Below are 20,507 nucleotides of genomic sequence, written 5' to 3'. Positions count from 1 at the left end.
ACTCTCCAGTGGGGCTCCACAGGGTGAGTTCATGGCTCGCAGTAGTTGAGACTGGGTTGTAAATAACATTTTTGGAGGCAATTGAGGAAATTAGAACATGGACTGTTAATACAGGATAGAGAATTAGTAATTTTCTTGAGTATTGTGGTTTATGGAGCAAAAGGATTTACTCAAGAGATGCATTCTGAAATATTTATAGATGGGAGTCCTGTAGTGTCTATAGCTTATTTTCAAATGATTCGGCAAAACATAACTATTAAAACCCTTTATGGATCTGGGAATAATTGAGACTCCAAACGTATTTTCCTTTTGTAGGTTTGACGAATTAAGTCTTGCTTTATCTCAGTACCCTCCTGATGTTCTTTTGGAGCAGATAGAATTGTTAGTGATCGGAACTATGCAAGTTACTTTCAGAAAATAAAACCATCAAGCACATAACTAGAAGTTTTAGCAGTTGGGGCATTGCGCTGTATTGCTATATCATTACATTTAATGCTAGGACAAAGATTAGGACCCCTTTTGATTAAGTAGCAGAAAATGAGGAATACTGTCCACTGACCTAAATTTCTCTTTGATTTGGAAAAAAGACTACTATCACTGAATTCTTTAGTAGAGTCTGTAGATAAAAAGCACTGGCGTTTGTTCCAAGGGAAAAATGGGGAGAATTACTTAACTTTAGTGCCTATCTCTTCAATGTCTTTTTTCTTTATAAATAGAGATTTCAGGTCAACTCCTGATCATTGTAATGTTCCCAATCCCTTACCACCAACCACTATCTACCCCTCTCCTCCTCAAAAAACCCACAAAAACCCAAAACTCCTATTCATATATCACTGCCTCCGAAATGGCTGTCACCGGCTAACTGCTTTTCCTTTATCCAAATCAACAGCAGTTTTTCTACCTCTTCAATTGTCTGTTAGAAAGTAGTACTTTTTAGAGTTAAGAGATGAGTCAAATAAAAACATTTCCATGGGAACTTAATGCTAAAACTTCATTTTAGTCTGTTCTGGTAAAACATGTTAATTATTTTACTTACTATAAGCAATATAAATAAGTGTAAAATAATTGAGTTCTCATTTTTACATGTTAATTTTACATTTTTTTAATTAATTAATTAATTTATTTATTTTAAATATATTTTATTGATTTTTTTACAGAGAGGAAGGGAGAGAGAGAGTTAGAAACATCGATGAGAGAGAAACACCGATCAGCTGCTTCCTGCACACTCCCTACTGGGGATGTGCCCGCAACCAAGGTACATGCCCTTGACCGGAATCGAGCCTGGGACCTTTCAGTCCGCAGCCGACGCTCTATCCACTGAGCCAAACTGGTTTCGGCAATTTTACATTTTTTAAAAGGTTTTTTCTTTAATCATAGTATTGCTTTTTCTAAAATTATAAAGTAAGGGTGCTTGATTTATCATGAAGAGAAAAATATATCTAATGGACTACATGCTATGCCTTTTCTGGGGATACACTTTTATTTTTACCTTAGAATTTCATTATGGTTATGTATCCATTGTTCAAACCAGGTTTACGATATATCCTTTTGTTAAGAAATGTTGAATTAATGACATTATAATATTGGTAATATCAGTTTGCATATAAAAAAGATTATCAGAAATCGGATAACTTTGGGTTAGCAAAGCTTAAAAATAGCAAATGTGCCGAAACCAGTTTGGCTCAGTGGATAGAGCGTCGGCCTGCGGACTGAAAGGTCCCAGGTTCGATTCCGGTCAAGGGCATGTACCTGGGTTGTGGGCACATCCTCAGTAGGAGATGTGCAGGAGGCAGCTGATCAATGTTTCTCTCTCATCGATGTTTCTAACTCTATATCTCTCTCCCTTCCTCTCTAAAAAATCAATAAAAATATATTTTAAAAAAAATAGCAAATGTTAGCTCTGAGTGGTAAATCTTCAGTTGACGTTTTAGATTCTGAAGTTAACCAGCCAGTTTTTTCTTTATAATTAAAGCCTGTAATCTTTGTTTAATTTGCTTTATTTTTCCCCCTCTAAAAACATGCTAAATATGGGAATGTTTATTATAAATGCAAATTCTTATATAAGGTAAAAGCTTCAAATACTAAAATATATCCAAATACATGAAAGCTTTGAAAATACTTTATATCATGGAGAAACTTATTTTTTAATACCGACTTTCGTTAGCGCTCATTCACTTCATTTTTGTATTTAGCCTGCTTGGTGTTTGCTTAGCTTTTTGGATCAATCCATTTTTTTAAAAAATATATATATTATTGATTTTTTTTACAGAGAGGAAGGGAGAGACAAAGTTAGAAACATCGATGAGAGAGAGAAACATCAATCAGCTGCCTCCTGCACACCCCCTACTGGGGATGTGCCCGCAACCAAGGTACATGCCCTTGACCGGAATCGAACCTGGGACCCTTGAGTCCGCAGGCCGACGCTCTATCCACTGAGCCAAACCGGTTAGGGCAGATCAATCCATTTTTGGTTTTCATTAAATTTGGGAAGTCTTGGTCAGTATTTTTTCTGCCCCGAGTCACTTTTTGTCTTTTAGGATTCTAATTACACATATAAAAGTGTTTGTCATTATCACATGTTTCTGAGACTGTTCTCCCCCTCCCTCCAGTATTGTTTCTCTACTCTCCTCTTCTGATGAGATCATTGTTACTGCTTTAACTTCTAGTTATTGACTATTATCTCTACTCGCATGTTAAGCCCATCAAGTTAACTTTTGCTGTCAGTTTCTTTTTTATATTTTCCATTTCTCTGCTCAAATTCCCTATTTGTTCATTGACCATGTTTTCAACTCTTTGAACCTACTTTTAATTCTTTCAGTATAGTTTGTCTCTCTATCTTGGGTTTGGCTTCTATTGGCTTTTAAGTTTTTTTTCCTGTGGATCACATACAAAGAAACATGTATGTTTAGTGATTTTTATTTATTTATTTAATATCCTCACTTGAGGATATGTTTATTGAGTTTAGAGAGAGGGGAAGAGGAGTGGGGGCGGGGACAGCGAAGGGGAAAGAGAAACATTGATCTGTTGCCTACCGTATACGCCCCAACTGGGAATCAAACCAGTAACCTTTTGGTGTACAGGACAATGCTCCAATCAACTGAGCCAAACCAGGAGGGCTGTTTAGTGATTTTTAGTTGAATATTGGAAATTGTGAATAATGGGTAGAGGCTCGAGTGTGTTATTTTTCTCTGAAGAGTATGAATTCTTGTTTTAGCAGGCAGTTCAATTATTGGCTCATCACAGAAATTTTACGTTTGATTTTATGCTTTGTTAGTGTGGATCTCAGAAACTGAAAAATATTTTTCTTAACCTTCCAACTTTGTCTCCCTTGTGAATCTTTTTTTTTTAAGACTGGAAGGAATGGGGGAAGGGAGGAGGGGGGGAGGGAAAGAAAGAGGGGAAGAGAGAGGGGGGAGAGAGGGGGAGAGGAAGAGAGAGAGAGAGAGAGATGAGAGAGACGCATCGAATGGTTGCCTGCCGTACATGCCCTTGACTGGGAATTGAGCCTGACCCTTCGGTGTGAGGGGCGACACTCTAACCACTGAGGTTAAGTCTCTTGAAGCCCACACATTCTTTGCTCTATGATGTGTGGATCTTTCTACCACCATTCTGATAGTAAACAAATCTCTAACGACATTTTCACCCTTTAACCCAGGGGTCCTCAAACTTTTTAAACAGGGGGCCAGTTCACTGTCCCTCAGACCGTTGGAGGGCCGGACTATAGTTTAAAAAAAAACTATGAACAAATTCCTATGCACACTACGGCGGCAAAAACACCCGGCGGCCGGATAAATGTTTTCGGCGGGCTGCATGTGGCCCGCGGGCCGTAGTTTGAGGACCCCTGCTTTAGCCCTTTTACTCCATTCTGTAGCTCAGTGTTTAAGCAGATATTGGGACTCAGTGTCTCGTTGGCACACATTCTTGCTGAAAAAATGGTATCTTCTGCTATACCTTTCTACAAGCAGAAATAGCTCTGTCAAAGTTAGCACACTTGCCATTTTGTTACAGAGCAACTTTTAGTGAATTTGCAGCCAAGCATGCTAAAGATTCAAGATTCAAAGCAATTGAAAAGATGAAAGATCGAGAAGCCTTGTTTAATGAATTTGTGGCAGCTGCAAGAAAGAAAGAGAAAGAAGATTCGAAGACCAGAGGTGAGAAGGTAAGATGGTTTTCATTCCAGTGGTGTGATTGATAGGAGTGCGAATAGAGAGGGACTAAGCTGGTGCTGTGTTTCTAGTTTCATTCATGAGCATAAGTAATAGGACCCACATTTACTGTTTAGCCTTTTAAATTGACTTTTATAATTGTTGATATGTGTATATTCTATCACTTTCCATAATTTTAGTAGCTTCACTAAACTACAAAGGGTTGCTTTAAATTTTATTAATGTTGAGATGCCCGGTAAACCCAGAACTGGTTGTTAGGCTTGTCTGTTCACTGACCAGCTAAGTGCCTGCTAAGATTCCAAGATTCTTTATAGTGGTAACATTTAAGTTTCAGAGCCTTCTTTATCTTTTTTGCTCTCTAAAAGCATTTTAGTGACTTTCTAATCTTTTAGTAAACATGTCTTACATATAAATTATTGCTTATCAGAATTAAAGGTCAGCTATAAAAGATTAATGAATTTCAAATGTCATTTGATAGCAGTGTCGGGAGTGGAGAGGAGCTCACCACTGGGGAGGCCGACGGGTAGGGAGATGGCACCAGTGGTGTGTGAGCCATCAAAACAAGCAGCCACTACCCTTAGTGTCCCTGTATGCTTTGTGCATGGAGGAAAAACCTCTGGAGCCTAATCATTCTTGACCTTTAGAATTGCCTCTTGTTCCAGGAAGTTAAAATATTACAAATTCTATTAAATGTTGTTAGGGAAGTAATACCACTCTTGTTGGGAAGAAGTCTTTGTCATTGAAAATAGCAATAGTATTAGATGAAATATCTTTTGTCAGAAATCATCTGAAATTTCCTGATTTATTTGGCTTCAAAAGTATGTTTTTCCAGAATTATTTCAGTATTAACAATGTTTGTTTGTAAAGCGATTATGGTTTGCCGTGGAAATGTGCAAAGTTGAATTCTACTTAAACATTTTATGTGTTGTGTTAGAAATGTTAATGAATTGTTTGCTAATTTTGACTTTGTTATAATTTATTTGATTAAGGGAAATCAAGTAAATAGATGATTGATATTGTATGATTTATATGATTGCTTTTATACAAATTGAATGTTTTTCTCTCTGCATTTGTAACTGTTTTGTTTTACCCTAAACACTTTTTTATGTAACTATTTTATGTATTCTGTTTTATAACAAGTGGATAGACTTTACAGTTTTGTGCTGTGCAACCTGTCAATCAATTCAGTCTGACAGCTGTCAGTCACTGATACGCAAAGTATTATGGGATTCTCTAGTGAGGAAAGAATTGGTATCTCTCTGTGTGGTGACTTTAGCCTCCCGCAGTTCCGGTACTTTACATTTTTTTAGTCTTTTTCCTTATAAAGTGATGACAGTTGTGCCCAGAATGTGTCAATTAAAATAAGAAATTAAATAGATATTACATCTAAATAACCCTAATATAGTCAGCTTTATTTTCTTCTGGTTGTAAAATTTTAATTCTGTAAATTATGGGCTTGGTTCTGTACCATTACTAAATTTTAAAATAAAGTAAAACTTTCTCAGCCAGTTTAAAGAATGCATAATCAATTACTCACTAAGCCATGAAAGCAGAAATCTTTAAAGTAAGGGTTTAAATATAGTAGTATTAAATTCACATTCTGAGAAGTGGTTGGCTAATGAAGTTTTATCACATTCTTCATGACTTTCACTGTAGATTCTTATGAAGTATATTGTTTATACTGTTTTTTAAAATCACATTTTAACTGTGTAATTGAAGAGTAAGATCAGTACCAGTATCATGCTGATATGTTGGAGTTGTTCTTTGTTCTTTGGATTCTCTAATCGAATCAGTAGCTGCATGGTAAAAATATAAAGGCAACTACTTGCTGAGCCAAAAGCCTGTGAAGGACATTGACTTTTGGTGAAATACTGTGTTTTCCTTCAGTAGGCGTTTTCAAGCTAAAGGTTACAATTATTTTCATGTAGCCTTCACTGGTAATTTTCCATTTTATTAAAAAAAGGCCCCAAACTCTTCATTTTTATTAGACTGTTTTGTTTACCACAGTAGCTACCCTCACATTTTTTGTTTATTATAATTTATTACTGTAGCAAATTTTTATAAAATTATGGTTCAAATAATTAACTTTTTGGAACAACACATTTGAAGTTATACATAATGGAGTTAGTCTTTTTAGGAAATTGGCATTTTCTCTCTTCCCTGTTTCAAATTTCCTGCTGAACAATTTAAATATTTTTATTACAGTACATCGTAAGGCTAAAGAGACAATTTTCCCTATTAATTTAACAGCTTAGATGGGAAGGCACTTTCATATTTGGAAATAAAGTTTTATTTAAAGTTTACTTTGGCTATATATCACACATTTAAAAAACTTAGATGATTTTGACTTTATAGGCTTTGTTTGAAAATGATTTTAAGTTCATGTAAATTCCTATGGCTCAGAAAGATTCGTGTTTGCTACAGCTTGCATGTCTTTATTTAGCATGAATTTTATAAATTTCGCCTTCTAGTTATGACGTGAATCTAGGAATTTGGTGTTTATCATCTCAGATACAAAGTAGACAAGATGAACAGTAAATTTATGTCATATTACTACATCAAGTGGTTTCTTTATCACTGTCTGCAAATGCTGGGTTTCTGATCCAAACAAAGCCACTGCTGAAATCCACGGCTGATTAGTTCTTGTCTTTTTAAAAATTCTCTAATGTAGACACGGTTTCTTATAATCTTACAAGTGTTTTCCAGAAAGGACATAAACCTCCCTTTTAATCCTTTAATAGGAGAAATGAGGTTATAGGAGGAAATGAGAGGGTTGGAATAGGCAGAAAGAATGATTCATTTATTTTGTGCCCACACATTTGAAATTCTGATTCCATTCCTAATTTATCATTCCCTTGGTCAGGAGGGAATGCTTAATCTCTATGGGGAGAAGAGGTTCTTGACATGGTCAGAATCCTCTGCTGAAAGGACTTTGGCTAACTTGATATCTTTCCTGGGAGGAGCACAAAATAATTTAGATGAGCCTAGTTTTAAAACAGATCCTCAAAGGATCATAAAATAAATGCCTCATTTATCTCTTTCTTTCCCTATTTTAAAAAAAAATATATATATATATATACATACATATATATATATAAATACAGTTTGAGATAAGTATTGCATATTTTGATACTATAATACCTTTGATATAATGTTACTAACTTGGTACTTCCGTTGTTAAGTATGTTATTTCGTTGATACATACTCTGAGCTGTGTAACGGTGAAGGCATATATGTTTAATGGCTAAGAAGTACAGGAAATCTGAATGCAGTTTTTTTTTTTTTTAGTAATGATTAATTAATTATGACCAACATAGAAATTCTATAATTTTCTTGTATATAAGGTTAAAAATACCTTGCCCTTCTTTAAAAAACATAAAAGTTGGACTTATTTTTTTGTTTTTAGATATTTGATAGTTTCAGGTTTGTAATAAATAAGACTTGCTATTTGTGCTCAACGGTTTCTAAATCCCCCTATTAGTTTTAACAAACAAAAATTTTATTCATCTACTTTTTAAAATAAAGCATTTTTACCAGCTTTATGTTGAAGTATTTTACTATAGTTTATAAGCTGGTTCTTTGCTAAAAGTAAATTCAAATTCACATTCCTTATGAAATATAGCAGTTCTGAGATCAAATATTATAAACAACATAAAAGTTTTTCTCTATATTTGAATAATTTTATTAGAGAACATAATTTATCTTGATTTTGGTATATTTGAAATGACAGTGTATATGTGTGTTGATTTTTATATTTCTCATGAAAGAGTAATTCTGATATTCTTTACTAAAACTTATTGTATCCTGAGTAAGTGCATTTAAAAAGTTATTCTTATTTTTAAAGTAAATGAACTTTTTTTTAGTTGTAAGCATTTAGATATGAGGAATTTCTCATTGTTTTTCCTTCATCTTGTTTTGAAATGTAGATTAGATCGGATTTCTTTGAATTATTATCTAATCATCACCTGGACAGTCAGTCTCGATGGAGCAAAGTAAAAGACAAAGTAGAAAGTGATCCACGTTACAAAGCAGTGGATAGTTCATCAATGAGAGAAGACCTTTTCAAACAGTATATTGAAAAAATAGCCAAGGTAACCATTGGGCCACTTGTCCTTTAACCATGGAATAATAAAATCCTTAATTGCATTATAATGGTATTCGCTGCTGTTTGGGGTTTGGCATTTTTCTTGTTGATATTCTTAATGCAAGAATCTCTAGTAGTTGATTTGGAAATGGGGTACAGTGTTTAGGTATATGGTATTCTTGGTAGGTTTAAAGTTTTGTATTTGAAAAACTTACTTTGTGGAAACCTTTTGATGCAGTTGGTAAAAGGATAATGTAATTTCACTTTTACAGAATTTAGACTCAGAAAAAGAAAAGGAGCTGGAAAGGCAAGCCCGCATTGAAGCTAGCCTTAGGGAACGAGAGAGAGAGGTTCAGAAGGCTCGGTCCGAACAAACGAAAGAAATAGATCGAGAGAGAGAGCAGCACAAACGGGAAGAAGCTATCCAGAACTTCAAGGCACTTCTGTCTGACATGGTATTTATTGCTCTTTCACTATTTTCTCTGTAAAGTACTGGATGTTAGAAATCCATTACATTACCTCATAGTGAGCATTTTAATATTCTTTAAGTTGACTGTGAGGGATACAGTTTGGTAAGTTATTTATAAACTGTTTTAAAATTGAGTACTTGGTATTAGCCCTGTTGGAACAGGCAAACCCTAGTTACTTAACATTTTCAGAAGTGAGATCATTTATTTATATGAAAATTCCTAATCTTTTAGTGTCAAAGCTTTATTTTTATTGGTCTTGATAAGTCATCTTAAAGTCACACTTAATAGGCCATAGTAAGAAACAAGTGTGCTGAACATGATTTACCCCCCCAAAAAAAATTTTTTTTTAAGTTTTAGAGGAGGAGGGAGAAAGAGAAAAAGAGATAGACATCGATTGGTTGCCTCGTGTACATACCCAGACCAGGGATGGAACCCACAACTTGAGTATGTGCCCTGACTGAGAATCGAACCCAGGACCTTCCACTGCTTGGGACAAGGCTCCAACCAATTGAGCCACCCTGGCCAGGACATACTTTACCCTTTATTTTTATTATTTTTTCAATATGTTTTTATTTATTTCAGAGAGGAAGAGAGAGGGGGAGAGAGAGAGAAACATCAATGATGAGAGAGAATCATTGATCAGCTGCCCCTACACGCCCCCCTCTGGGGATCGAGCTCGAAACCCAGGCATGTGCCCTGATGTGGAATCAATCTGTGATCTCCCAATTCATAGGTTGACGCTCAACCATTGAGCCCACATCACCAGGCTAATTTACCCTTTTTGTTGATGATTTAGAGTCATCATTGTGATGACCAGTTATTGTCTCTATAGATGGTATGAGAAGTAGGACTTGGGGGGTGTTGACTCCAGATGATACCCTGGAACTTTCTTGAAAATACTTCTGCATTACCCAGGGTTGTTAAGATAAGTAGAGTATGAGTTTCCTACAGAGAATACCCCAGACCGCTCTGCAGTTCTATTGTTTTTTTCCCCTTCTTTGTTGCCATCTTTCCTGCTGTTCTGTCAGTACGGCCTCTTCAGAGCACTCCTGTCGAGTCTTCAGATTTCTTCCCTTGCTTCTGCTGATCAGTTTTTAATTTCCTTCTCTTCTCTGGACAGTCAGTCATTTCCTCATTTCTCTCCCTTTTTCTGTTTCCCCCAATTCATCTTTATTACAACAACAGAAATCTTTGTAAAAGGCAGATCTGGTTTTGTGACTCTTCCCTGTGCTTGCAGAAGATCAAGGTCTTCCTTCCTTTTAGCAGTTGCCTACATTTCAAGTTCAGTCTCCTTAGCATAATATAAAAGACTGTTCATTCCTTGACTGCCTCTCCCCCACCACCCATATTACCTTACCTGCTTTGGTTTCCTTTCTTGCCCCCTAATTAGACTCTAGCCTTGCTGAACTTAACCAAATCCTGCCATTGCTCATTCCAGTCCTTCCACCTAGAGTGCTTTCAAACTTCCCACCGTGGTGGTAAACCTCCTCATTCTTCAAGAGCACACTCAAAAATACCTCCTCTGAGGCTGATCCCAGCCCCTCTGGGCACATCTGACCTTACTGCTGCTTTCATTACCCTGTGCTCAGCGTAGACCTCTGCAGCACTCCCTGCATGTTACTGCAGTTGTTGGCTTCCATACCTGTCTTCCCTAAAAAGAGTGAGCCCATTAAAGGAAGGGGTTTATTTATTATGTATTCCCAGTGCCAAGCATAGTGTTTACCTGACACGTATTTAGATGCTTGATAAATGTTGGTTAAATAAATGTTTTTTGTATTTTTTTTTCTTACCTTTCTGTCTTTTCAGCCTCCAAATTTCTTAGCAATTGGCAGCAGTGTGACTTAACTGCTAATGCCATTCCCAGCATTGAAGCCTATCTTTCTGCTGGTTGGTGAACCAGCTAGCCCTGTCTGGTGGTCTGTTTTCTAGTCTTCTTAACCAAGTTAATTCTTGCTTATTCTTGGAAGTGTCAAAGTTGGTAAGATGTTAAATAGAAAACCTAAATACTATTAAAGTGATTACAGACCATGGTTGGTGGGAGATATCTTGTCTTCTTCCTTCTCCACCTCTAAACCAACATTTGACAGCTTAAGTGAGGTCTGAGAGGTAGGTTTTCTGGCCTAAAGAAGCAGATTTTCAGTGACTTCTTCACTAAGGTGATGTCACCATCAGCTTCTGTTTTTTAAATATATGATTCCTAAACAAAGTAGCCTTTCTTGAAGTGTGAACAGGTGGGTCTGGTGTTAGATACAGATCTCTGTTTCAGGTTCGTTCTTCAGATGTGTCCTGGTCAGACACTCGCAGGACCCTCCGGAAAGATCACCGCTGGGAGTCTGGATCCTTGTTGGAGAGAGAGGAGAAAGAGAAGCTTTTTAATGAACACATTGAAGCACTTACCAAAAAGAAGAGGGAGCACTTTAGGCAACTTCTGGATGAAACTTCCGCAGTAAGAGTTAATTTTCCTATTCTAATCTGCACAGATCTTTGTTAATCCCAAAGTAAAACATGGACATGATTTTTAGTGTCAAGGTCTTTAGATCCATTACTGGAATTCATGCAGTTTTCAAGTTCATATCTGCTCCTGTGGCTGTTCAGAATGTCCTTAGCTGTGTGTGATCATTGGTCCCTCCTGATAATTGATTTAATAAATTCCTTCTTTTGCCCCATTTTCAATTTGGCGCCATAGCCCCCTTGTTTGGCAGTGTGTACACTCTCCTGTCCAGGTTTTGCTCCTGTTGGCCTGCTCTCTAGATAATGGTTTCTTCAGAAGTTAGGGTATTGCGCCTGGAGGTATAGGGTTGCAGGTCTTAGGCCACTTTGGAAATGTGTCCATGAAAATAACTCTTGTAGCATGAAAGCTGCTTCCCTGTCCCTGACTAATCCAGTTATGCGTGGGAGCTCGCAGGGCCGTGAGGAGTGCTATGTGCCATGCAGGCTGCAGTTTGACCCCTCAGTAATAAGTGAGCGTATTTATGTTTTTATTCCCTTGTCTTTTCAAAGATTACCTTAACATCCACATGGAAAGAAGTAAAAAAAATCATCAAAGAAGACCCTCGGTGCATTAAGTTCTCCTCCAGTGACAGGGTAAGAGGATTTTGTCTGAGCTTTTTAAGTGTATGAGAAATTTGAATTTTAAGTTCACATTTTTTTCTTGCATGTATATATTAATAAGACAGCACAATGGAAACTTTAAAAAGAATCCTTGGAGTTAAAGCTGTGTTTGGGGATTTTAGAGATTTAACAAAGCCATAGGGTTTTGGGTGGTTTTTTGAGGTTTTTTTTTTATTCCCCCCCTGAGGGAATCCTTCAGTTCATTATAGCACGATCTCTAGTTCTATCGTGCTTTTGAAACTCGGATGGAGGAATTGCGGATGTGGGAAGTTTGTGAGCTGAACCCTGCTCTGGTGCTCTAACTCCTGTTTAGGAACAAACTCAGTTGGGGACTGAAATAGTGAACTATGTCAAGAAAAGTGTTTTAAAAAAAAAAATCAATAAGCCCACCTGATGTAGCTCAGCGGTTGAGCATCTACTCAGGAACCAAGAGGCCACCGGTTCGATTCCTGGTCAGGGCACATGCACAGATCATGGGCTCAATCCCCTGTGGGCATGCAGGAGGCAGCTGATTGATGTTTCTATCTCTCTTTCCCTCTTCCTTCCTCTCTCTTATAAAAAAATCAATAAAAACCACCTCAGAGTTCCACTAAATAAACATAAAAAAAAAAAAAAAAAAGAAAAGTGTGGCTTACTGCAGTCCATTTTATACCTTGGACTTCTATTGTTTTTTTCTTCCCACCGTTCATTCTCCTTTCCTAGTTGGTTTCTTTAGTATAGAGTCCAGAAACCCACAGATCTAATATTCTTCCTTTTCAAACCCTGTTAAGTTGTGTTCGGGATGTTTGGATAACAAAATATACGGGGCTGGGTTAGAGTGGTAGACTGATAGCTGAGAGATCCAGTTTCAGTTTCTAACTTTTCTGATTATTTAGAATTGATGGTAAAGTCTTTTTTTTTTTTACCCCAAAGAGTTTATACCTATCATAACAATTACTAGAAAAGCTAAATGCTCAGTATAACTAAAGTTCTGAGTGTTATGGTTGGTGTATCCATAAATTATACCACATTAGTGTTTTTGTACTGGAAGATATAAATACAGTCTACAGGAAATACACATCTCTTTATTTCTTAAAAGTGTCTGTCTACCACTTGAGGTTCTTGTGAAGATTAAAAGGAATAGCCTCATAAACCCTCAGCACAGTGTTGCAGATAGCAAGCCCTCAAGTCTTACCTGTCACTAATATATTATATGGTTCTGCGATCTTGCTTTCTTTTTGTCTTGAAAATGTACATTGCAGATTTTCTATTTTAATGAATGTTACACGAACACAAATAAATGTACCTTACTGCCTTTTTCTTTAGAATTTTCTAGTTGACGGTGTGACTCACACATTTCTAGTTTTATAAATGACATTAATTTTGGAATTAGTGGACTTTTTATTTTCTTTCTAATCTTACTTTCTTTTTTCAGAAAAAACAAAGAGAGTTCGAAGAATACATCAGAGACAAATACATCACTGCCAAAGCCGACTTCAGGACGCTTTTGAAAGAGACCAAATTTATAACATACAGGTGTGTGCCATGGAATGTTTCATGTCAGCAGTTCCTGTCTTTGCTAGTTCTTACTCGAATGGCCAAGGCATACTTTGCATTCACACACATGTTGACATTATTAGCTTCTAAGGATAAGAAGAAGCCAACTTTTATCAAAGACCAGAGACAGCCAACCCATCTCTACCTTTTTTTTTTTTTTTAAGAAAGGGCCCAGATGCCAATTCTTATTTTGTGTTACCCACCCATCCAGTTTTTTAAACAGACTTCTGTTTTTGCTTCACTGCTTTCTTAGGAGTGCCCCAACTTTAAATAATCCTTCACTGTCAGTTGTCTTCACCTCCTCTGAAGACTACTCAGTGTTGCTTCACTGAACCAACTTGGAAGTTTGAAATCATCCAAGCTCAGTAAAAACATTTTTTTTCCTCAGAGGAAAGCAGTTTGCTGGATAGTTTTAAATAAAGATTTTAAATGATAAACTCGGAGCTTTAAAACAAGATTTCACTGTAGCATGCCCAGTCGTCCCCACCCCAGCGATTTCTCAGCAGGGGAACAAGTTGACATTGGTTAGTAGTCTGTGCAGGAAACCGTTGTTGGTTCATGCTCCAGCTTTTCCTATAAGAGAAAAATTTGAAGCATTTAATGAAGGGTGTGTGCACGGGAGGCTAGGTAGTGCTGAGGGTGTGGTTTTTAGGTACTTTGTCATTGGATTTTTTGGTCAGGATCCTTAATGTTTTGCATCAGTTTGGGCTTTTAAATTAGATGTGAAGTAAGACTTCTTTCTACATTTTTGTAGTTAATTTAGTGAAAGATGTGAAAGTGAAAGCTTGTGAAAGATGCTGGGATTGGCAGCCCCGCAGACTGAAGTCCTCTGTTCATCCACAGAACAGGTACAGCACGGGCAAGATTCACCCACCCACCCTCAGCCCTGGTCTGGAGGGACCACCAGTAGGGGTGGGAGGGTAATTCAGCTTCTGAGGCCCTTTCACTCCCTGGAGTCTTTGCTGAGGCGACTTACAAAGGTGACCACTGCAGTGAAATTTTTCTTAAAAAAAATTTAAAAAGTGGAAACACAATTAGGAACTAGATGGACATTTCCAGCTCATATCTGAAAGGCCTGTGAACAGCAGTCAGTAATTCTGGACTTCTTTTCTTATTTCAGATCCAAAAAGCTAATCCAGGAATCTGATCAGCACCTGAAAGACGTAGAAAAAATTTTGCAGAACGACAAACGGTATCTAGTACTAGACTGTGTGCCAGAGGAGAGGCGGAAACTGATCGTGGCATATGTGGATGACCTGGACCGCCGGGGCCCTCCGCCCCCTCCCACAGCGTCGGAGCCCACCCGACGATCAACAAAATAACCCTGCATACTCTTCCATGGGGTATCTATTACTTCAAAATGCTTGCATGAGCCAATTTTCAGGTTTTTTACATGTATGTGCATTAGTCAAACTATTGCAAAACCATCTGACGAACAGAAGGAGAAGCATTCGTGAACAGTTGCTGAACAGAGAACACTTTGGAAATATTTATGCTTTTCTTTGTGTGGCATGACTGACATACATACTCAAATATAGGCTGTCTCTAGTAAATCTAAAATCTTGAAGCTAAAAATCATCCTTTTATGAGGTGTGGAAGTCAGTGACTTTTGGTGACGTACTTTCTAGCAGTGTTATACATGCAAGACATAAGAGCATTTGTGGTTTGAACTTGCAAGATACAAATACCACAGACTCCCAAAAAATCTAGGTTGGGGTTTGTTTTGATTTTGTTTTTCAAAGCGGGTAAAAGAAAAAACACTGAAAATGGAATTCTTATCTTCCAGAGGTTAAGATTATTATAATGGACATACTTTTACCTTTGTCTCTAAAGAACACTTTAGTTTTATTTGTTCACTTATGAGCTTTGATTATCCCCTCTGAATTATAGGCCAAGTCTTGTTTAGCCTAAGAGAAGATTTATTTAGGAAGTTCTTCTCAGGTATGGAACCACGGTCATAACTAATATGTTGGCCAGAATAGAACTGCTGGTTAAACACATTCACCATTAAGTGATCTTTATCAATATTCTGGATTAGACAACAGATTCTTTTTGGGTGTTCCCTGTAAACTGTACTCCTGTTTGAATGTTAAACTTTTGTTTCTAAAGTTTAATTTTAAGATGTTTGAATGTTCAGTTTATGTATTTGAACTACAATAAACCAACCCTTTTTCTATATGTGGATTGTATATGATTACGTTACATAATTTATAAAAACTTTTTTAAAACTTGCTCTTAAAAGCAGCAGCAAAGGTAATTTGGTACAAAAGAAGGTTGACTTTAAGTCTTGGGATATCACATAGTTTTGAAAGGCTTGAATATAATAAATTATTTACAGTATAAAAGAGATGGGATTTGTAAAGAACCATTTTGGTGCTCAGTCTCTTAGCAATATCTTACTGCTTTATAGCAAGAAGCTGCTTTTTGTGTTCTTGTTTTTGCCTTTTATATGAAAGGATTTGGTAGTTAATGCTTTTGGCGTCCTTTCAGTGTATCATGCACACCATGCATGGAGCTTCGCCTTGGATGCCTCCCAATTGCTCTGCGTAGCTTGACCGCCCAGTTTAAAAAGATCCTCTGTTCCATTCCTTCATAGGTTCCTAGTGTCGGTGTACCACATAAATAAAATGTCTAGAAAAATAGGTCAATAGGATAATTATTTTCCTGTTAATCTTACACATACTGTGATTGTAGCAAAACCTAAAAAGAGGGCATACGAACAGGTCTGCATTTATACGTTCCGTGCACTACACAGCACACAGAGACACATTCACATCTGGGCTACTTAGTACGTAGCCACAAAACTTGTATGAATTCGGCATGTAGTGGCCTGGGATTATTTCACTAAGGTCTTAACCTGTAAAATTGCTAATTAACAGGACTTTTTTCTTCTTTTTCCCCTTCTCTTTTTTTGAAGTTCATTTTTATAAATTTAGTGATTTTTAAGTTCTGTGAGGAGTGAAAGGGAAGTGTTTGACAAAAGGAACACAACTAGGATAGAAATGTGACTGTCCTGCAAAGGTGGAACTTGTGCAGTGTTTTGTCATTTCCACTTGCACAGAGCATTCTTCTGTTTCTCACAGTAGGGAGTGTGAAGAAAATGGTCTGGTGATATCTCACTTCCTACTTCTGTGGTAAAGTATTTGGGATTAAGTGCTGAGCCAAGTCACAAATCAGACTCTTCTATACAGATTTTTTTTTAATAAACATTTATTTTTTTATTTTTTAATATATTTTATTGATTTTTTACAGAGAGGAAGGGAGAGGGATAGAGAGTTAGAAACATCGATGAGAGAGAAACATCGATCAGCTGCCTCCTGCACACCCCCTACTGGGGATGTGCCCACAACCAAGGTACATGCCCTTGACCAGAATCGAACCTGGGACCCCCCCCCAAGTCCGCAGGCCGACGCTCTATCCACTGAGCCAACCCGGTTAGAGCTATGCAGATTTCTTTAAGGAATCAAGTCAGGACTCTGTGTTCGGTACTTAATGAAAGGGTTGTTGTAATTACAGTTTCAGTATCTCCAACTGGATTTGCTGCTTATCAGCAAGTTCCTTAAAAATTAATGATTCAATTTACCCAGAGACCCGTGTTAAGGTCTGACCTCCCCCTAAAACCCAATGATGATTTTTGAAAGGAGCGTTCAAGACAAAGATTGTAATTCTCCAAACTATCTGAAGTGAAACAATGCCTTTTATTTTTGTATGTTAAAATATTCAACACTGGAATCTTACATCCTACATTTACTATATATAATGTACATAAAAATCTTCAAATAGTTCATCACAGACAATCTTAAAGGTAATCCCTGTGTATAACTATCTGATCACAAAAACAATATTTTGGATACTTAGGTTAAGTTGTAATTTGATCATGTGAGCCTTAGAATAAAATTTGTAATGAACCAAGTAAAAAGAAAACAGCCCTATCTTCTGTGTTAAAATAAACCATGACCATTTGTACAAACAAAAACCAAAAAAAAATCCAGACAGAACATTTTTCAAAAAATAAAAATTCCATCCACAGTGTATTTTTTGTATTTCAAATTCTTCATTGCTTGCCCTAAAGACAGTCCCCCCCCCCCCCCCCCGAGGGGATCCTTCAGTGAAAATACCGAGTCCTTTACAGAGTAATCAACAATCATGGATAAATGTCCTTATTATATTTCATAGGGGAAGAAATGTATCATAATCATGCCTTTTGGGGTGTGCTTTTAACTTGCTGTGAAATGAACAGTCAAGTTATACTGGATGTTTGGGAACACAAAGTTTAATTTTACTGCTTTTCTGCATTGCCCTTGTGTTTTTTCTTGTTACTCTTGATCATCTTTATAACTTAAAAACAGGCATTTAAAAATATCTTTTTTTATTGATTTCAGAGAAGAAGGGAGAGAGAGAGAAATATCAGTGATGAGAGAGAATCATTGATCTGCCTCCTGCACGCCCTCCACTGGGGATCAAGCCTGCAACCCTGGTATATGCCCTCCTGGTTCATAGGTCAATGCTCAACCACTGAGCAACACTGGCCCGGCACTCTGAGGCATTTTAAATGTTGAGCAGGGTTCAAGTTCAATGTTATGGGTACATTTAATGCCATTTAACAAGAAAGTTCATCTCTATCCCCCTTTTATAATATTTGGTCACTGCCTTCAGTAATTAACTGTATCACTAGACATAACTTATAGTTTTATCTTGAGAGAAAGGAGATATTGGGAGGAACAGATTGATTTCAACTTGCAGAAGAGTAACTGTCTCCTGTATTTGGGAAGAATCGATAATTGGGAAGAGAAAGGGGTAGTTTTTTAAAGTTCTTTCTCCATATCAGAATACAGAATGTCATAACTAAGCTGCTAAAATCCTTAGACTTAGAAACTGAGGACTCAGGTGGCATTACAAAGATCAACAAAAGCAGGTTTTAGTGTAAGGTGAAGTTCGAATTTACTTAAACTTGGCTATGATTTGAAATTAGCCCAGAGTCGGGATAAGGTGATGTTCCTTATTCTGCAACTTCAGTCGTTTTCATCAAGTGAATGTACTTATTTTAAGCAAATGAAGGTAACTCCTTGAAATGTATTCATTAACATGTTAAAGAACAAACCTCATTCTGTGGATGTGGATTTTGAGCTTTGGTTATGTGACGGGAAGTGAGGGCCAGCAGGCTCAGGAGGAAACTAAAGGAAAGGCTTCATCCTTAGACCAGCTGCACTCCAGCCGGCACAGGGCTGGTCCCCAAGAGAACCCAGTGACTCAGCCCCTGTGAACCAGGACCACAGAGCTGGGCTCTCTGGTCCCTGTGGTAGAAACACCGCACAACACAATCCTTTGGGCAGCCAGGTGTTAATTCTGAGACATAATTACTGCTCCTAATGTGGCGTCCTACTTACCAAATGGCACATTTTGAAAATGCAGACTGTGAAGCAATTTTTGTAATTCCTAAATGTAATCATTTTATGTTTTATATGGTAAAGTCAGCCATGTGGATCAGCAGCAGTACAAGTACATACAAGAATCACAAATTAGTTTTGCTTTGAGACGTAATCATTTTCCACAGTCTCCTGTCTCTCGATCTTCATGCTCCCAGGGGATAGGGTCATTGTCTTGCTCACAAGGGTTTGTGTCCCTCTCGTGCCAGAACTGCTCCACGTCGGGGAGGATGGGCATCTCTGCCTTCTGGCTTCTCTCTCTCCTGGAGGCAGGAGAGCCGGTCTCCTCTTTCTCTGGTGTGGATACTGGGGACCCTGGAGAGGGAAAGTTGTCAGGAAGGGCCTCCGAGTCCCCAGCTGGTGGTTCCTGAGACTCTGCGGCAGCTGGTTGCTTTTTGGTCATCCATTTCCATAAGCCTTTCACGCTTTCCTTGAACTCCCCTGACATCGCTAGAAAGATGAGAGGATTTGCTGAGGAGATGGAAAACATCAGGACTTGAGACAGGGCTGTAAACCCCTGGGGTGGGGCCGGGCCGCCAGCCTTCAGGTGCCACATCCACAGCCAGGCTGCCCATTCCGGGAGCCACAGGACAGCCGAGGTGATGGCCATGCTGAGCAACATCACCGTCAGCCGCTTTGAGCGCATCTGGTTCCTAAGATGCCGGGTCTTAGTTCCTCGTCTCTGACATTGCCCATAAGCTCTCCAGAAATAAAAGCCGGCAAAGAGTAACGGCAGGCAAAATACCAGGAGAGGGTAGAGCTTACCAAAGATGGACATGAACACTTCGGCCACCGCGGGCACATCCAGGAGGCACATCTCCACGCCTGCATGCAGCCTGGTGGTGCTGAAGAAGCATTCTGGCAGGGGCAGCAGGCCAGCCACTGCCCAGATGGCCGCCAGCACCGACCAGATGGTGCAGCTGTGGATACTGACTTGCTTGGCTGGGTCCCTTGCATACAGGAAGCAGACTTTGGCCATGGCGACGATTGTCAGGCTCTTGGCTGCCATGCACGTGTGGGTGAACCAGTCAGAGGATTTGCAGACAAACCAGCCCAGGTCCCAAACACCTCTGGCGTACGCGGTAGCTCGGACAGGCGCAGAAAACAGCAGGAGAGAGAGATCCGCCAGGCTGAGGTTCAGAATCAGGGAGTGGATCAGGGATGGCTTTCCCTTGCAAGCTCTGTGAAGGAGGATGCCAAGCACACACAGGTTCCCCACGAGGCCCACCAGGCAGACGGCCACCAGGAGAGCCGGGACGATGGTCCTCCAGTCCTTGGAGTCAGAGGGCAGGTACCCTCCGGCAAAGTGGAGGTGAGCAAAGGACACGTTCATGGTGCTGGAGTTGGAGTCTGCAAAGGCCGCCGCAGGCATCGCCTTTCCCATCCAGCGCCTCCTTGCAGAAGTTAGCTTCTCTGTCTTTTTGCCTTGGCTCTTCTGCGTAGGAAATAAGTACGCCGTCGGCACTGTCCAACGACACCTCTGGACCCTCCCCTTGCTTGTTTTCTGAGAGCAGAAGGTGGGAGAAGGTTGGCTAAGCTGCATGGAATGTACGTTGGCTGGGCTGAATGGCAGGCAGCAGGGCGCGTGGTGGCTGCTCATTGGCAAGTCTAATATCAAAGTGTCGCTCCGTGGAGAAAACCCCAGATACCCATAAATGATAAATGAGGAGAACATACATGCAAGTGGGGTGGGTTCCTGGGGGGTCACTAGAGC

The 20,507-nt window shown here is 38.7% G+C and overlaps 2 protein-coding genes across 6 annotated transcripts in view; one reads left to right on the top strand and one right to left on the bottom strand.

Moving 5' to 3' along the window:
* The window catches only part of TCERG1 (transcription elongation regulator 1), a 59,242-nt gene extending 43,697 nt beyond the window's left edge, over positions 1-15,545 (top strand). For 4 of the 5 annotated variants that reach the window (XM_006086395.3, XM_006086394.3, XM_006086393.3 and 1 more), the window contains 7 exons: positions 4,009-4,159; positions 8,093-8,257; positions 8,523-8,705; positions 10,987-11,166; positions 11,721-11,804; positions 13,246-13,346; positions 14,488-15,545. In XM_006086395.3, coding sequence (XP_006086457.1) covers positions 4,009-4,159; positions 8,093-8,257; positions 8,523-8,705; positions 10,987-11,166; positions 11,721-11,804; positions 13,246-13,346; positions 14,488-14,689 — 1,066 coding nt within the window. In that variant the 3' untranslated portion in view covers positions 14,690-15,545. Of the gene's footprint in view, positions 1-4,008; positions 4,160-8,092; positions 8,258-8,522; positions 8,706-10,986; positions 11,167-11,720; positions 11,805-13,245; positions 13,347-14,121; positions 14,216-14,487 lie in introns of all 5 variants that reach the window. The other variant, XR_002828644.1, reaches the window with a different exon arrangement.
* Positions 15,546-18,908: 3,363 nt separating this feature from the next.
* Positions 18,909-20,165, bottom strand: GPR151 (G protein-coupled receptor 151). The gene has a single exon (XM_006086392.3). It carries the CDS (start codon positions 20,163-20,165, stop codon positions 18,909-18,911), a length of 1,257 nt encoding a protein of 418 aa, XP_006086454.2.
* Positions 20,166-20,507: the final 342 nt, after the last annotated feature.

The sequence above is a fragment of the Myotis lucifugus genome, unplaced genomic scaffold, assembly GCF_000147115.1.
Source record: "Myotis lucifugus unplaced genomic scaffold, Myoluc2.0 scaffold_28, whole genome shotgun sequence".
In the NCBI taxonomy this organism is placed as follows: Eukaryota; Metazoa; Chordata; class Mammalia; order Chiroptera; family Vespertilionidae; genus Myotis; species Myotis lucifugus.
This window is presented reverse-complemented; position numbering and strand designations above follow the sequence as displayed.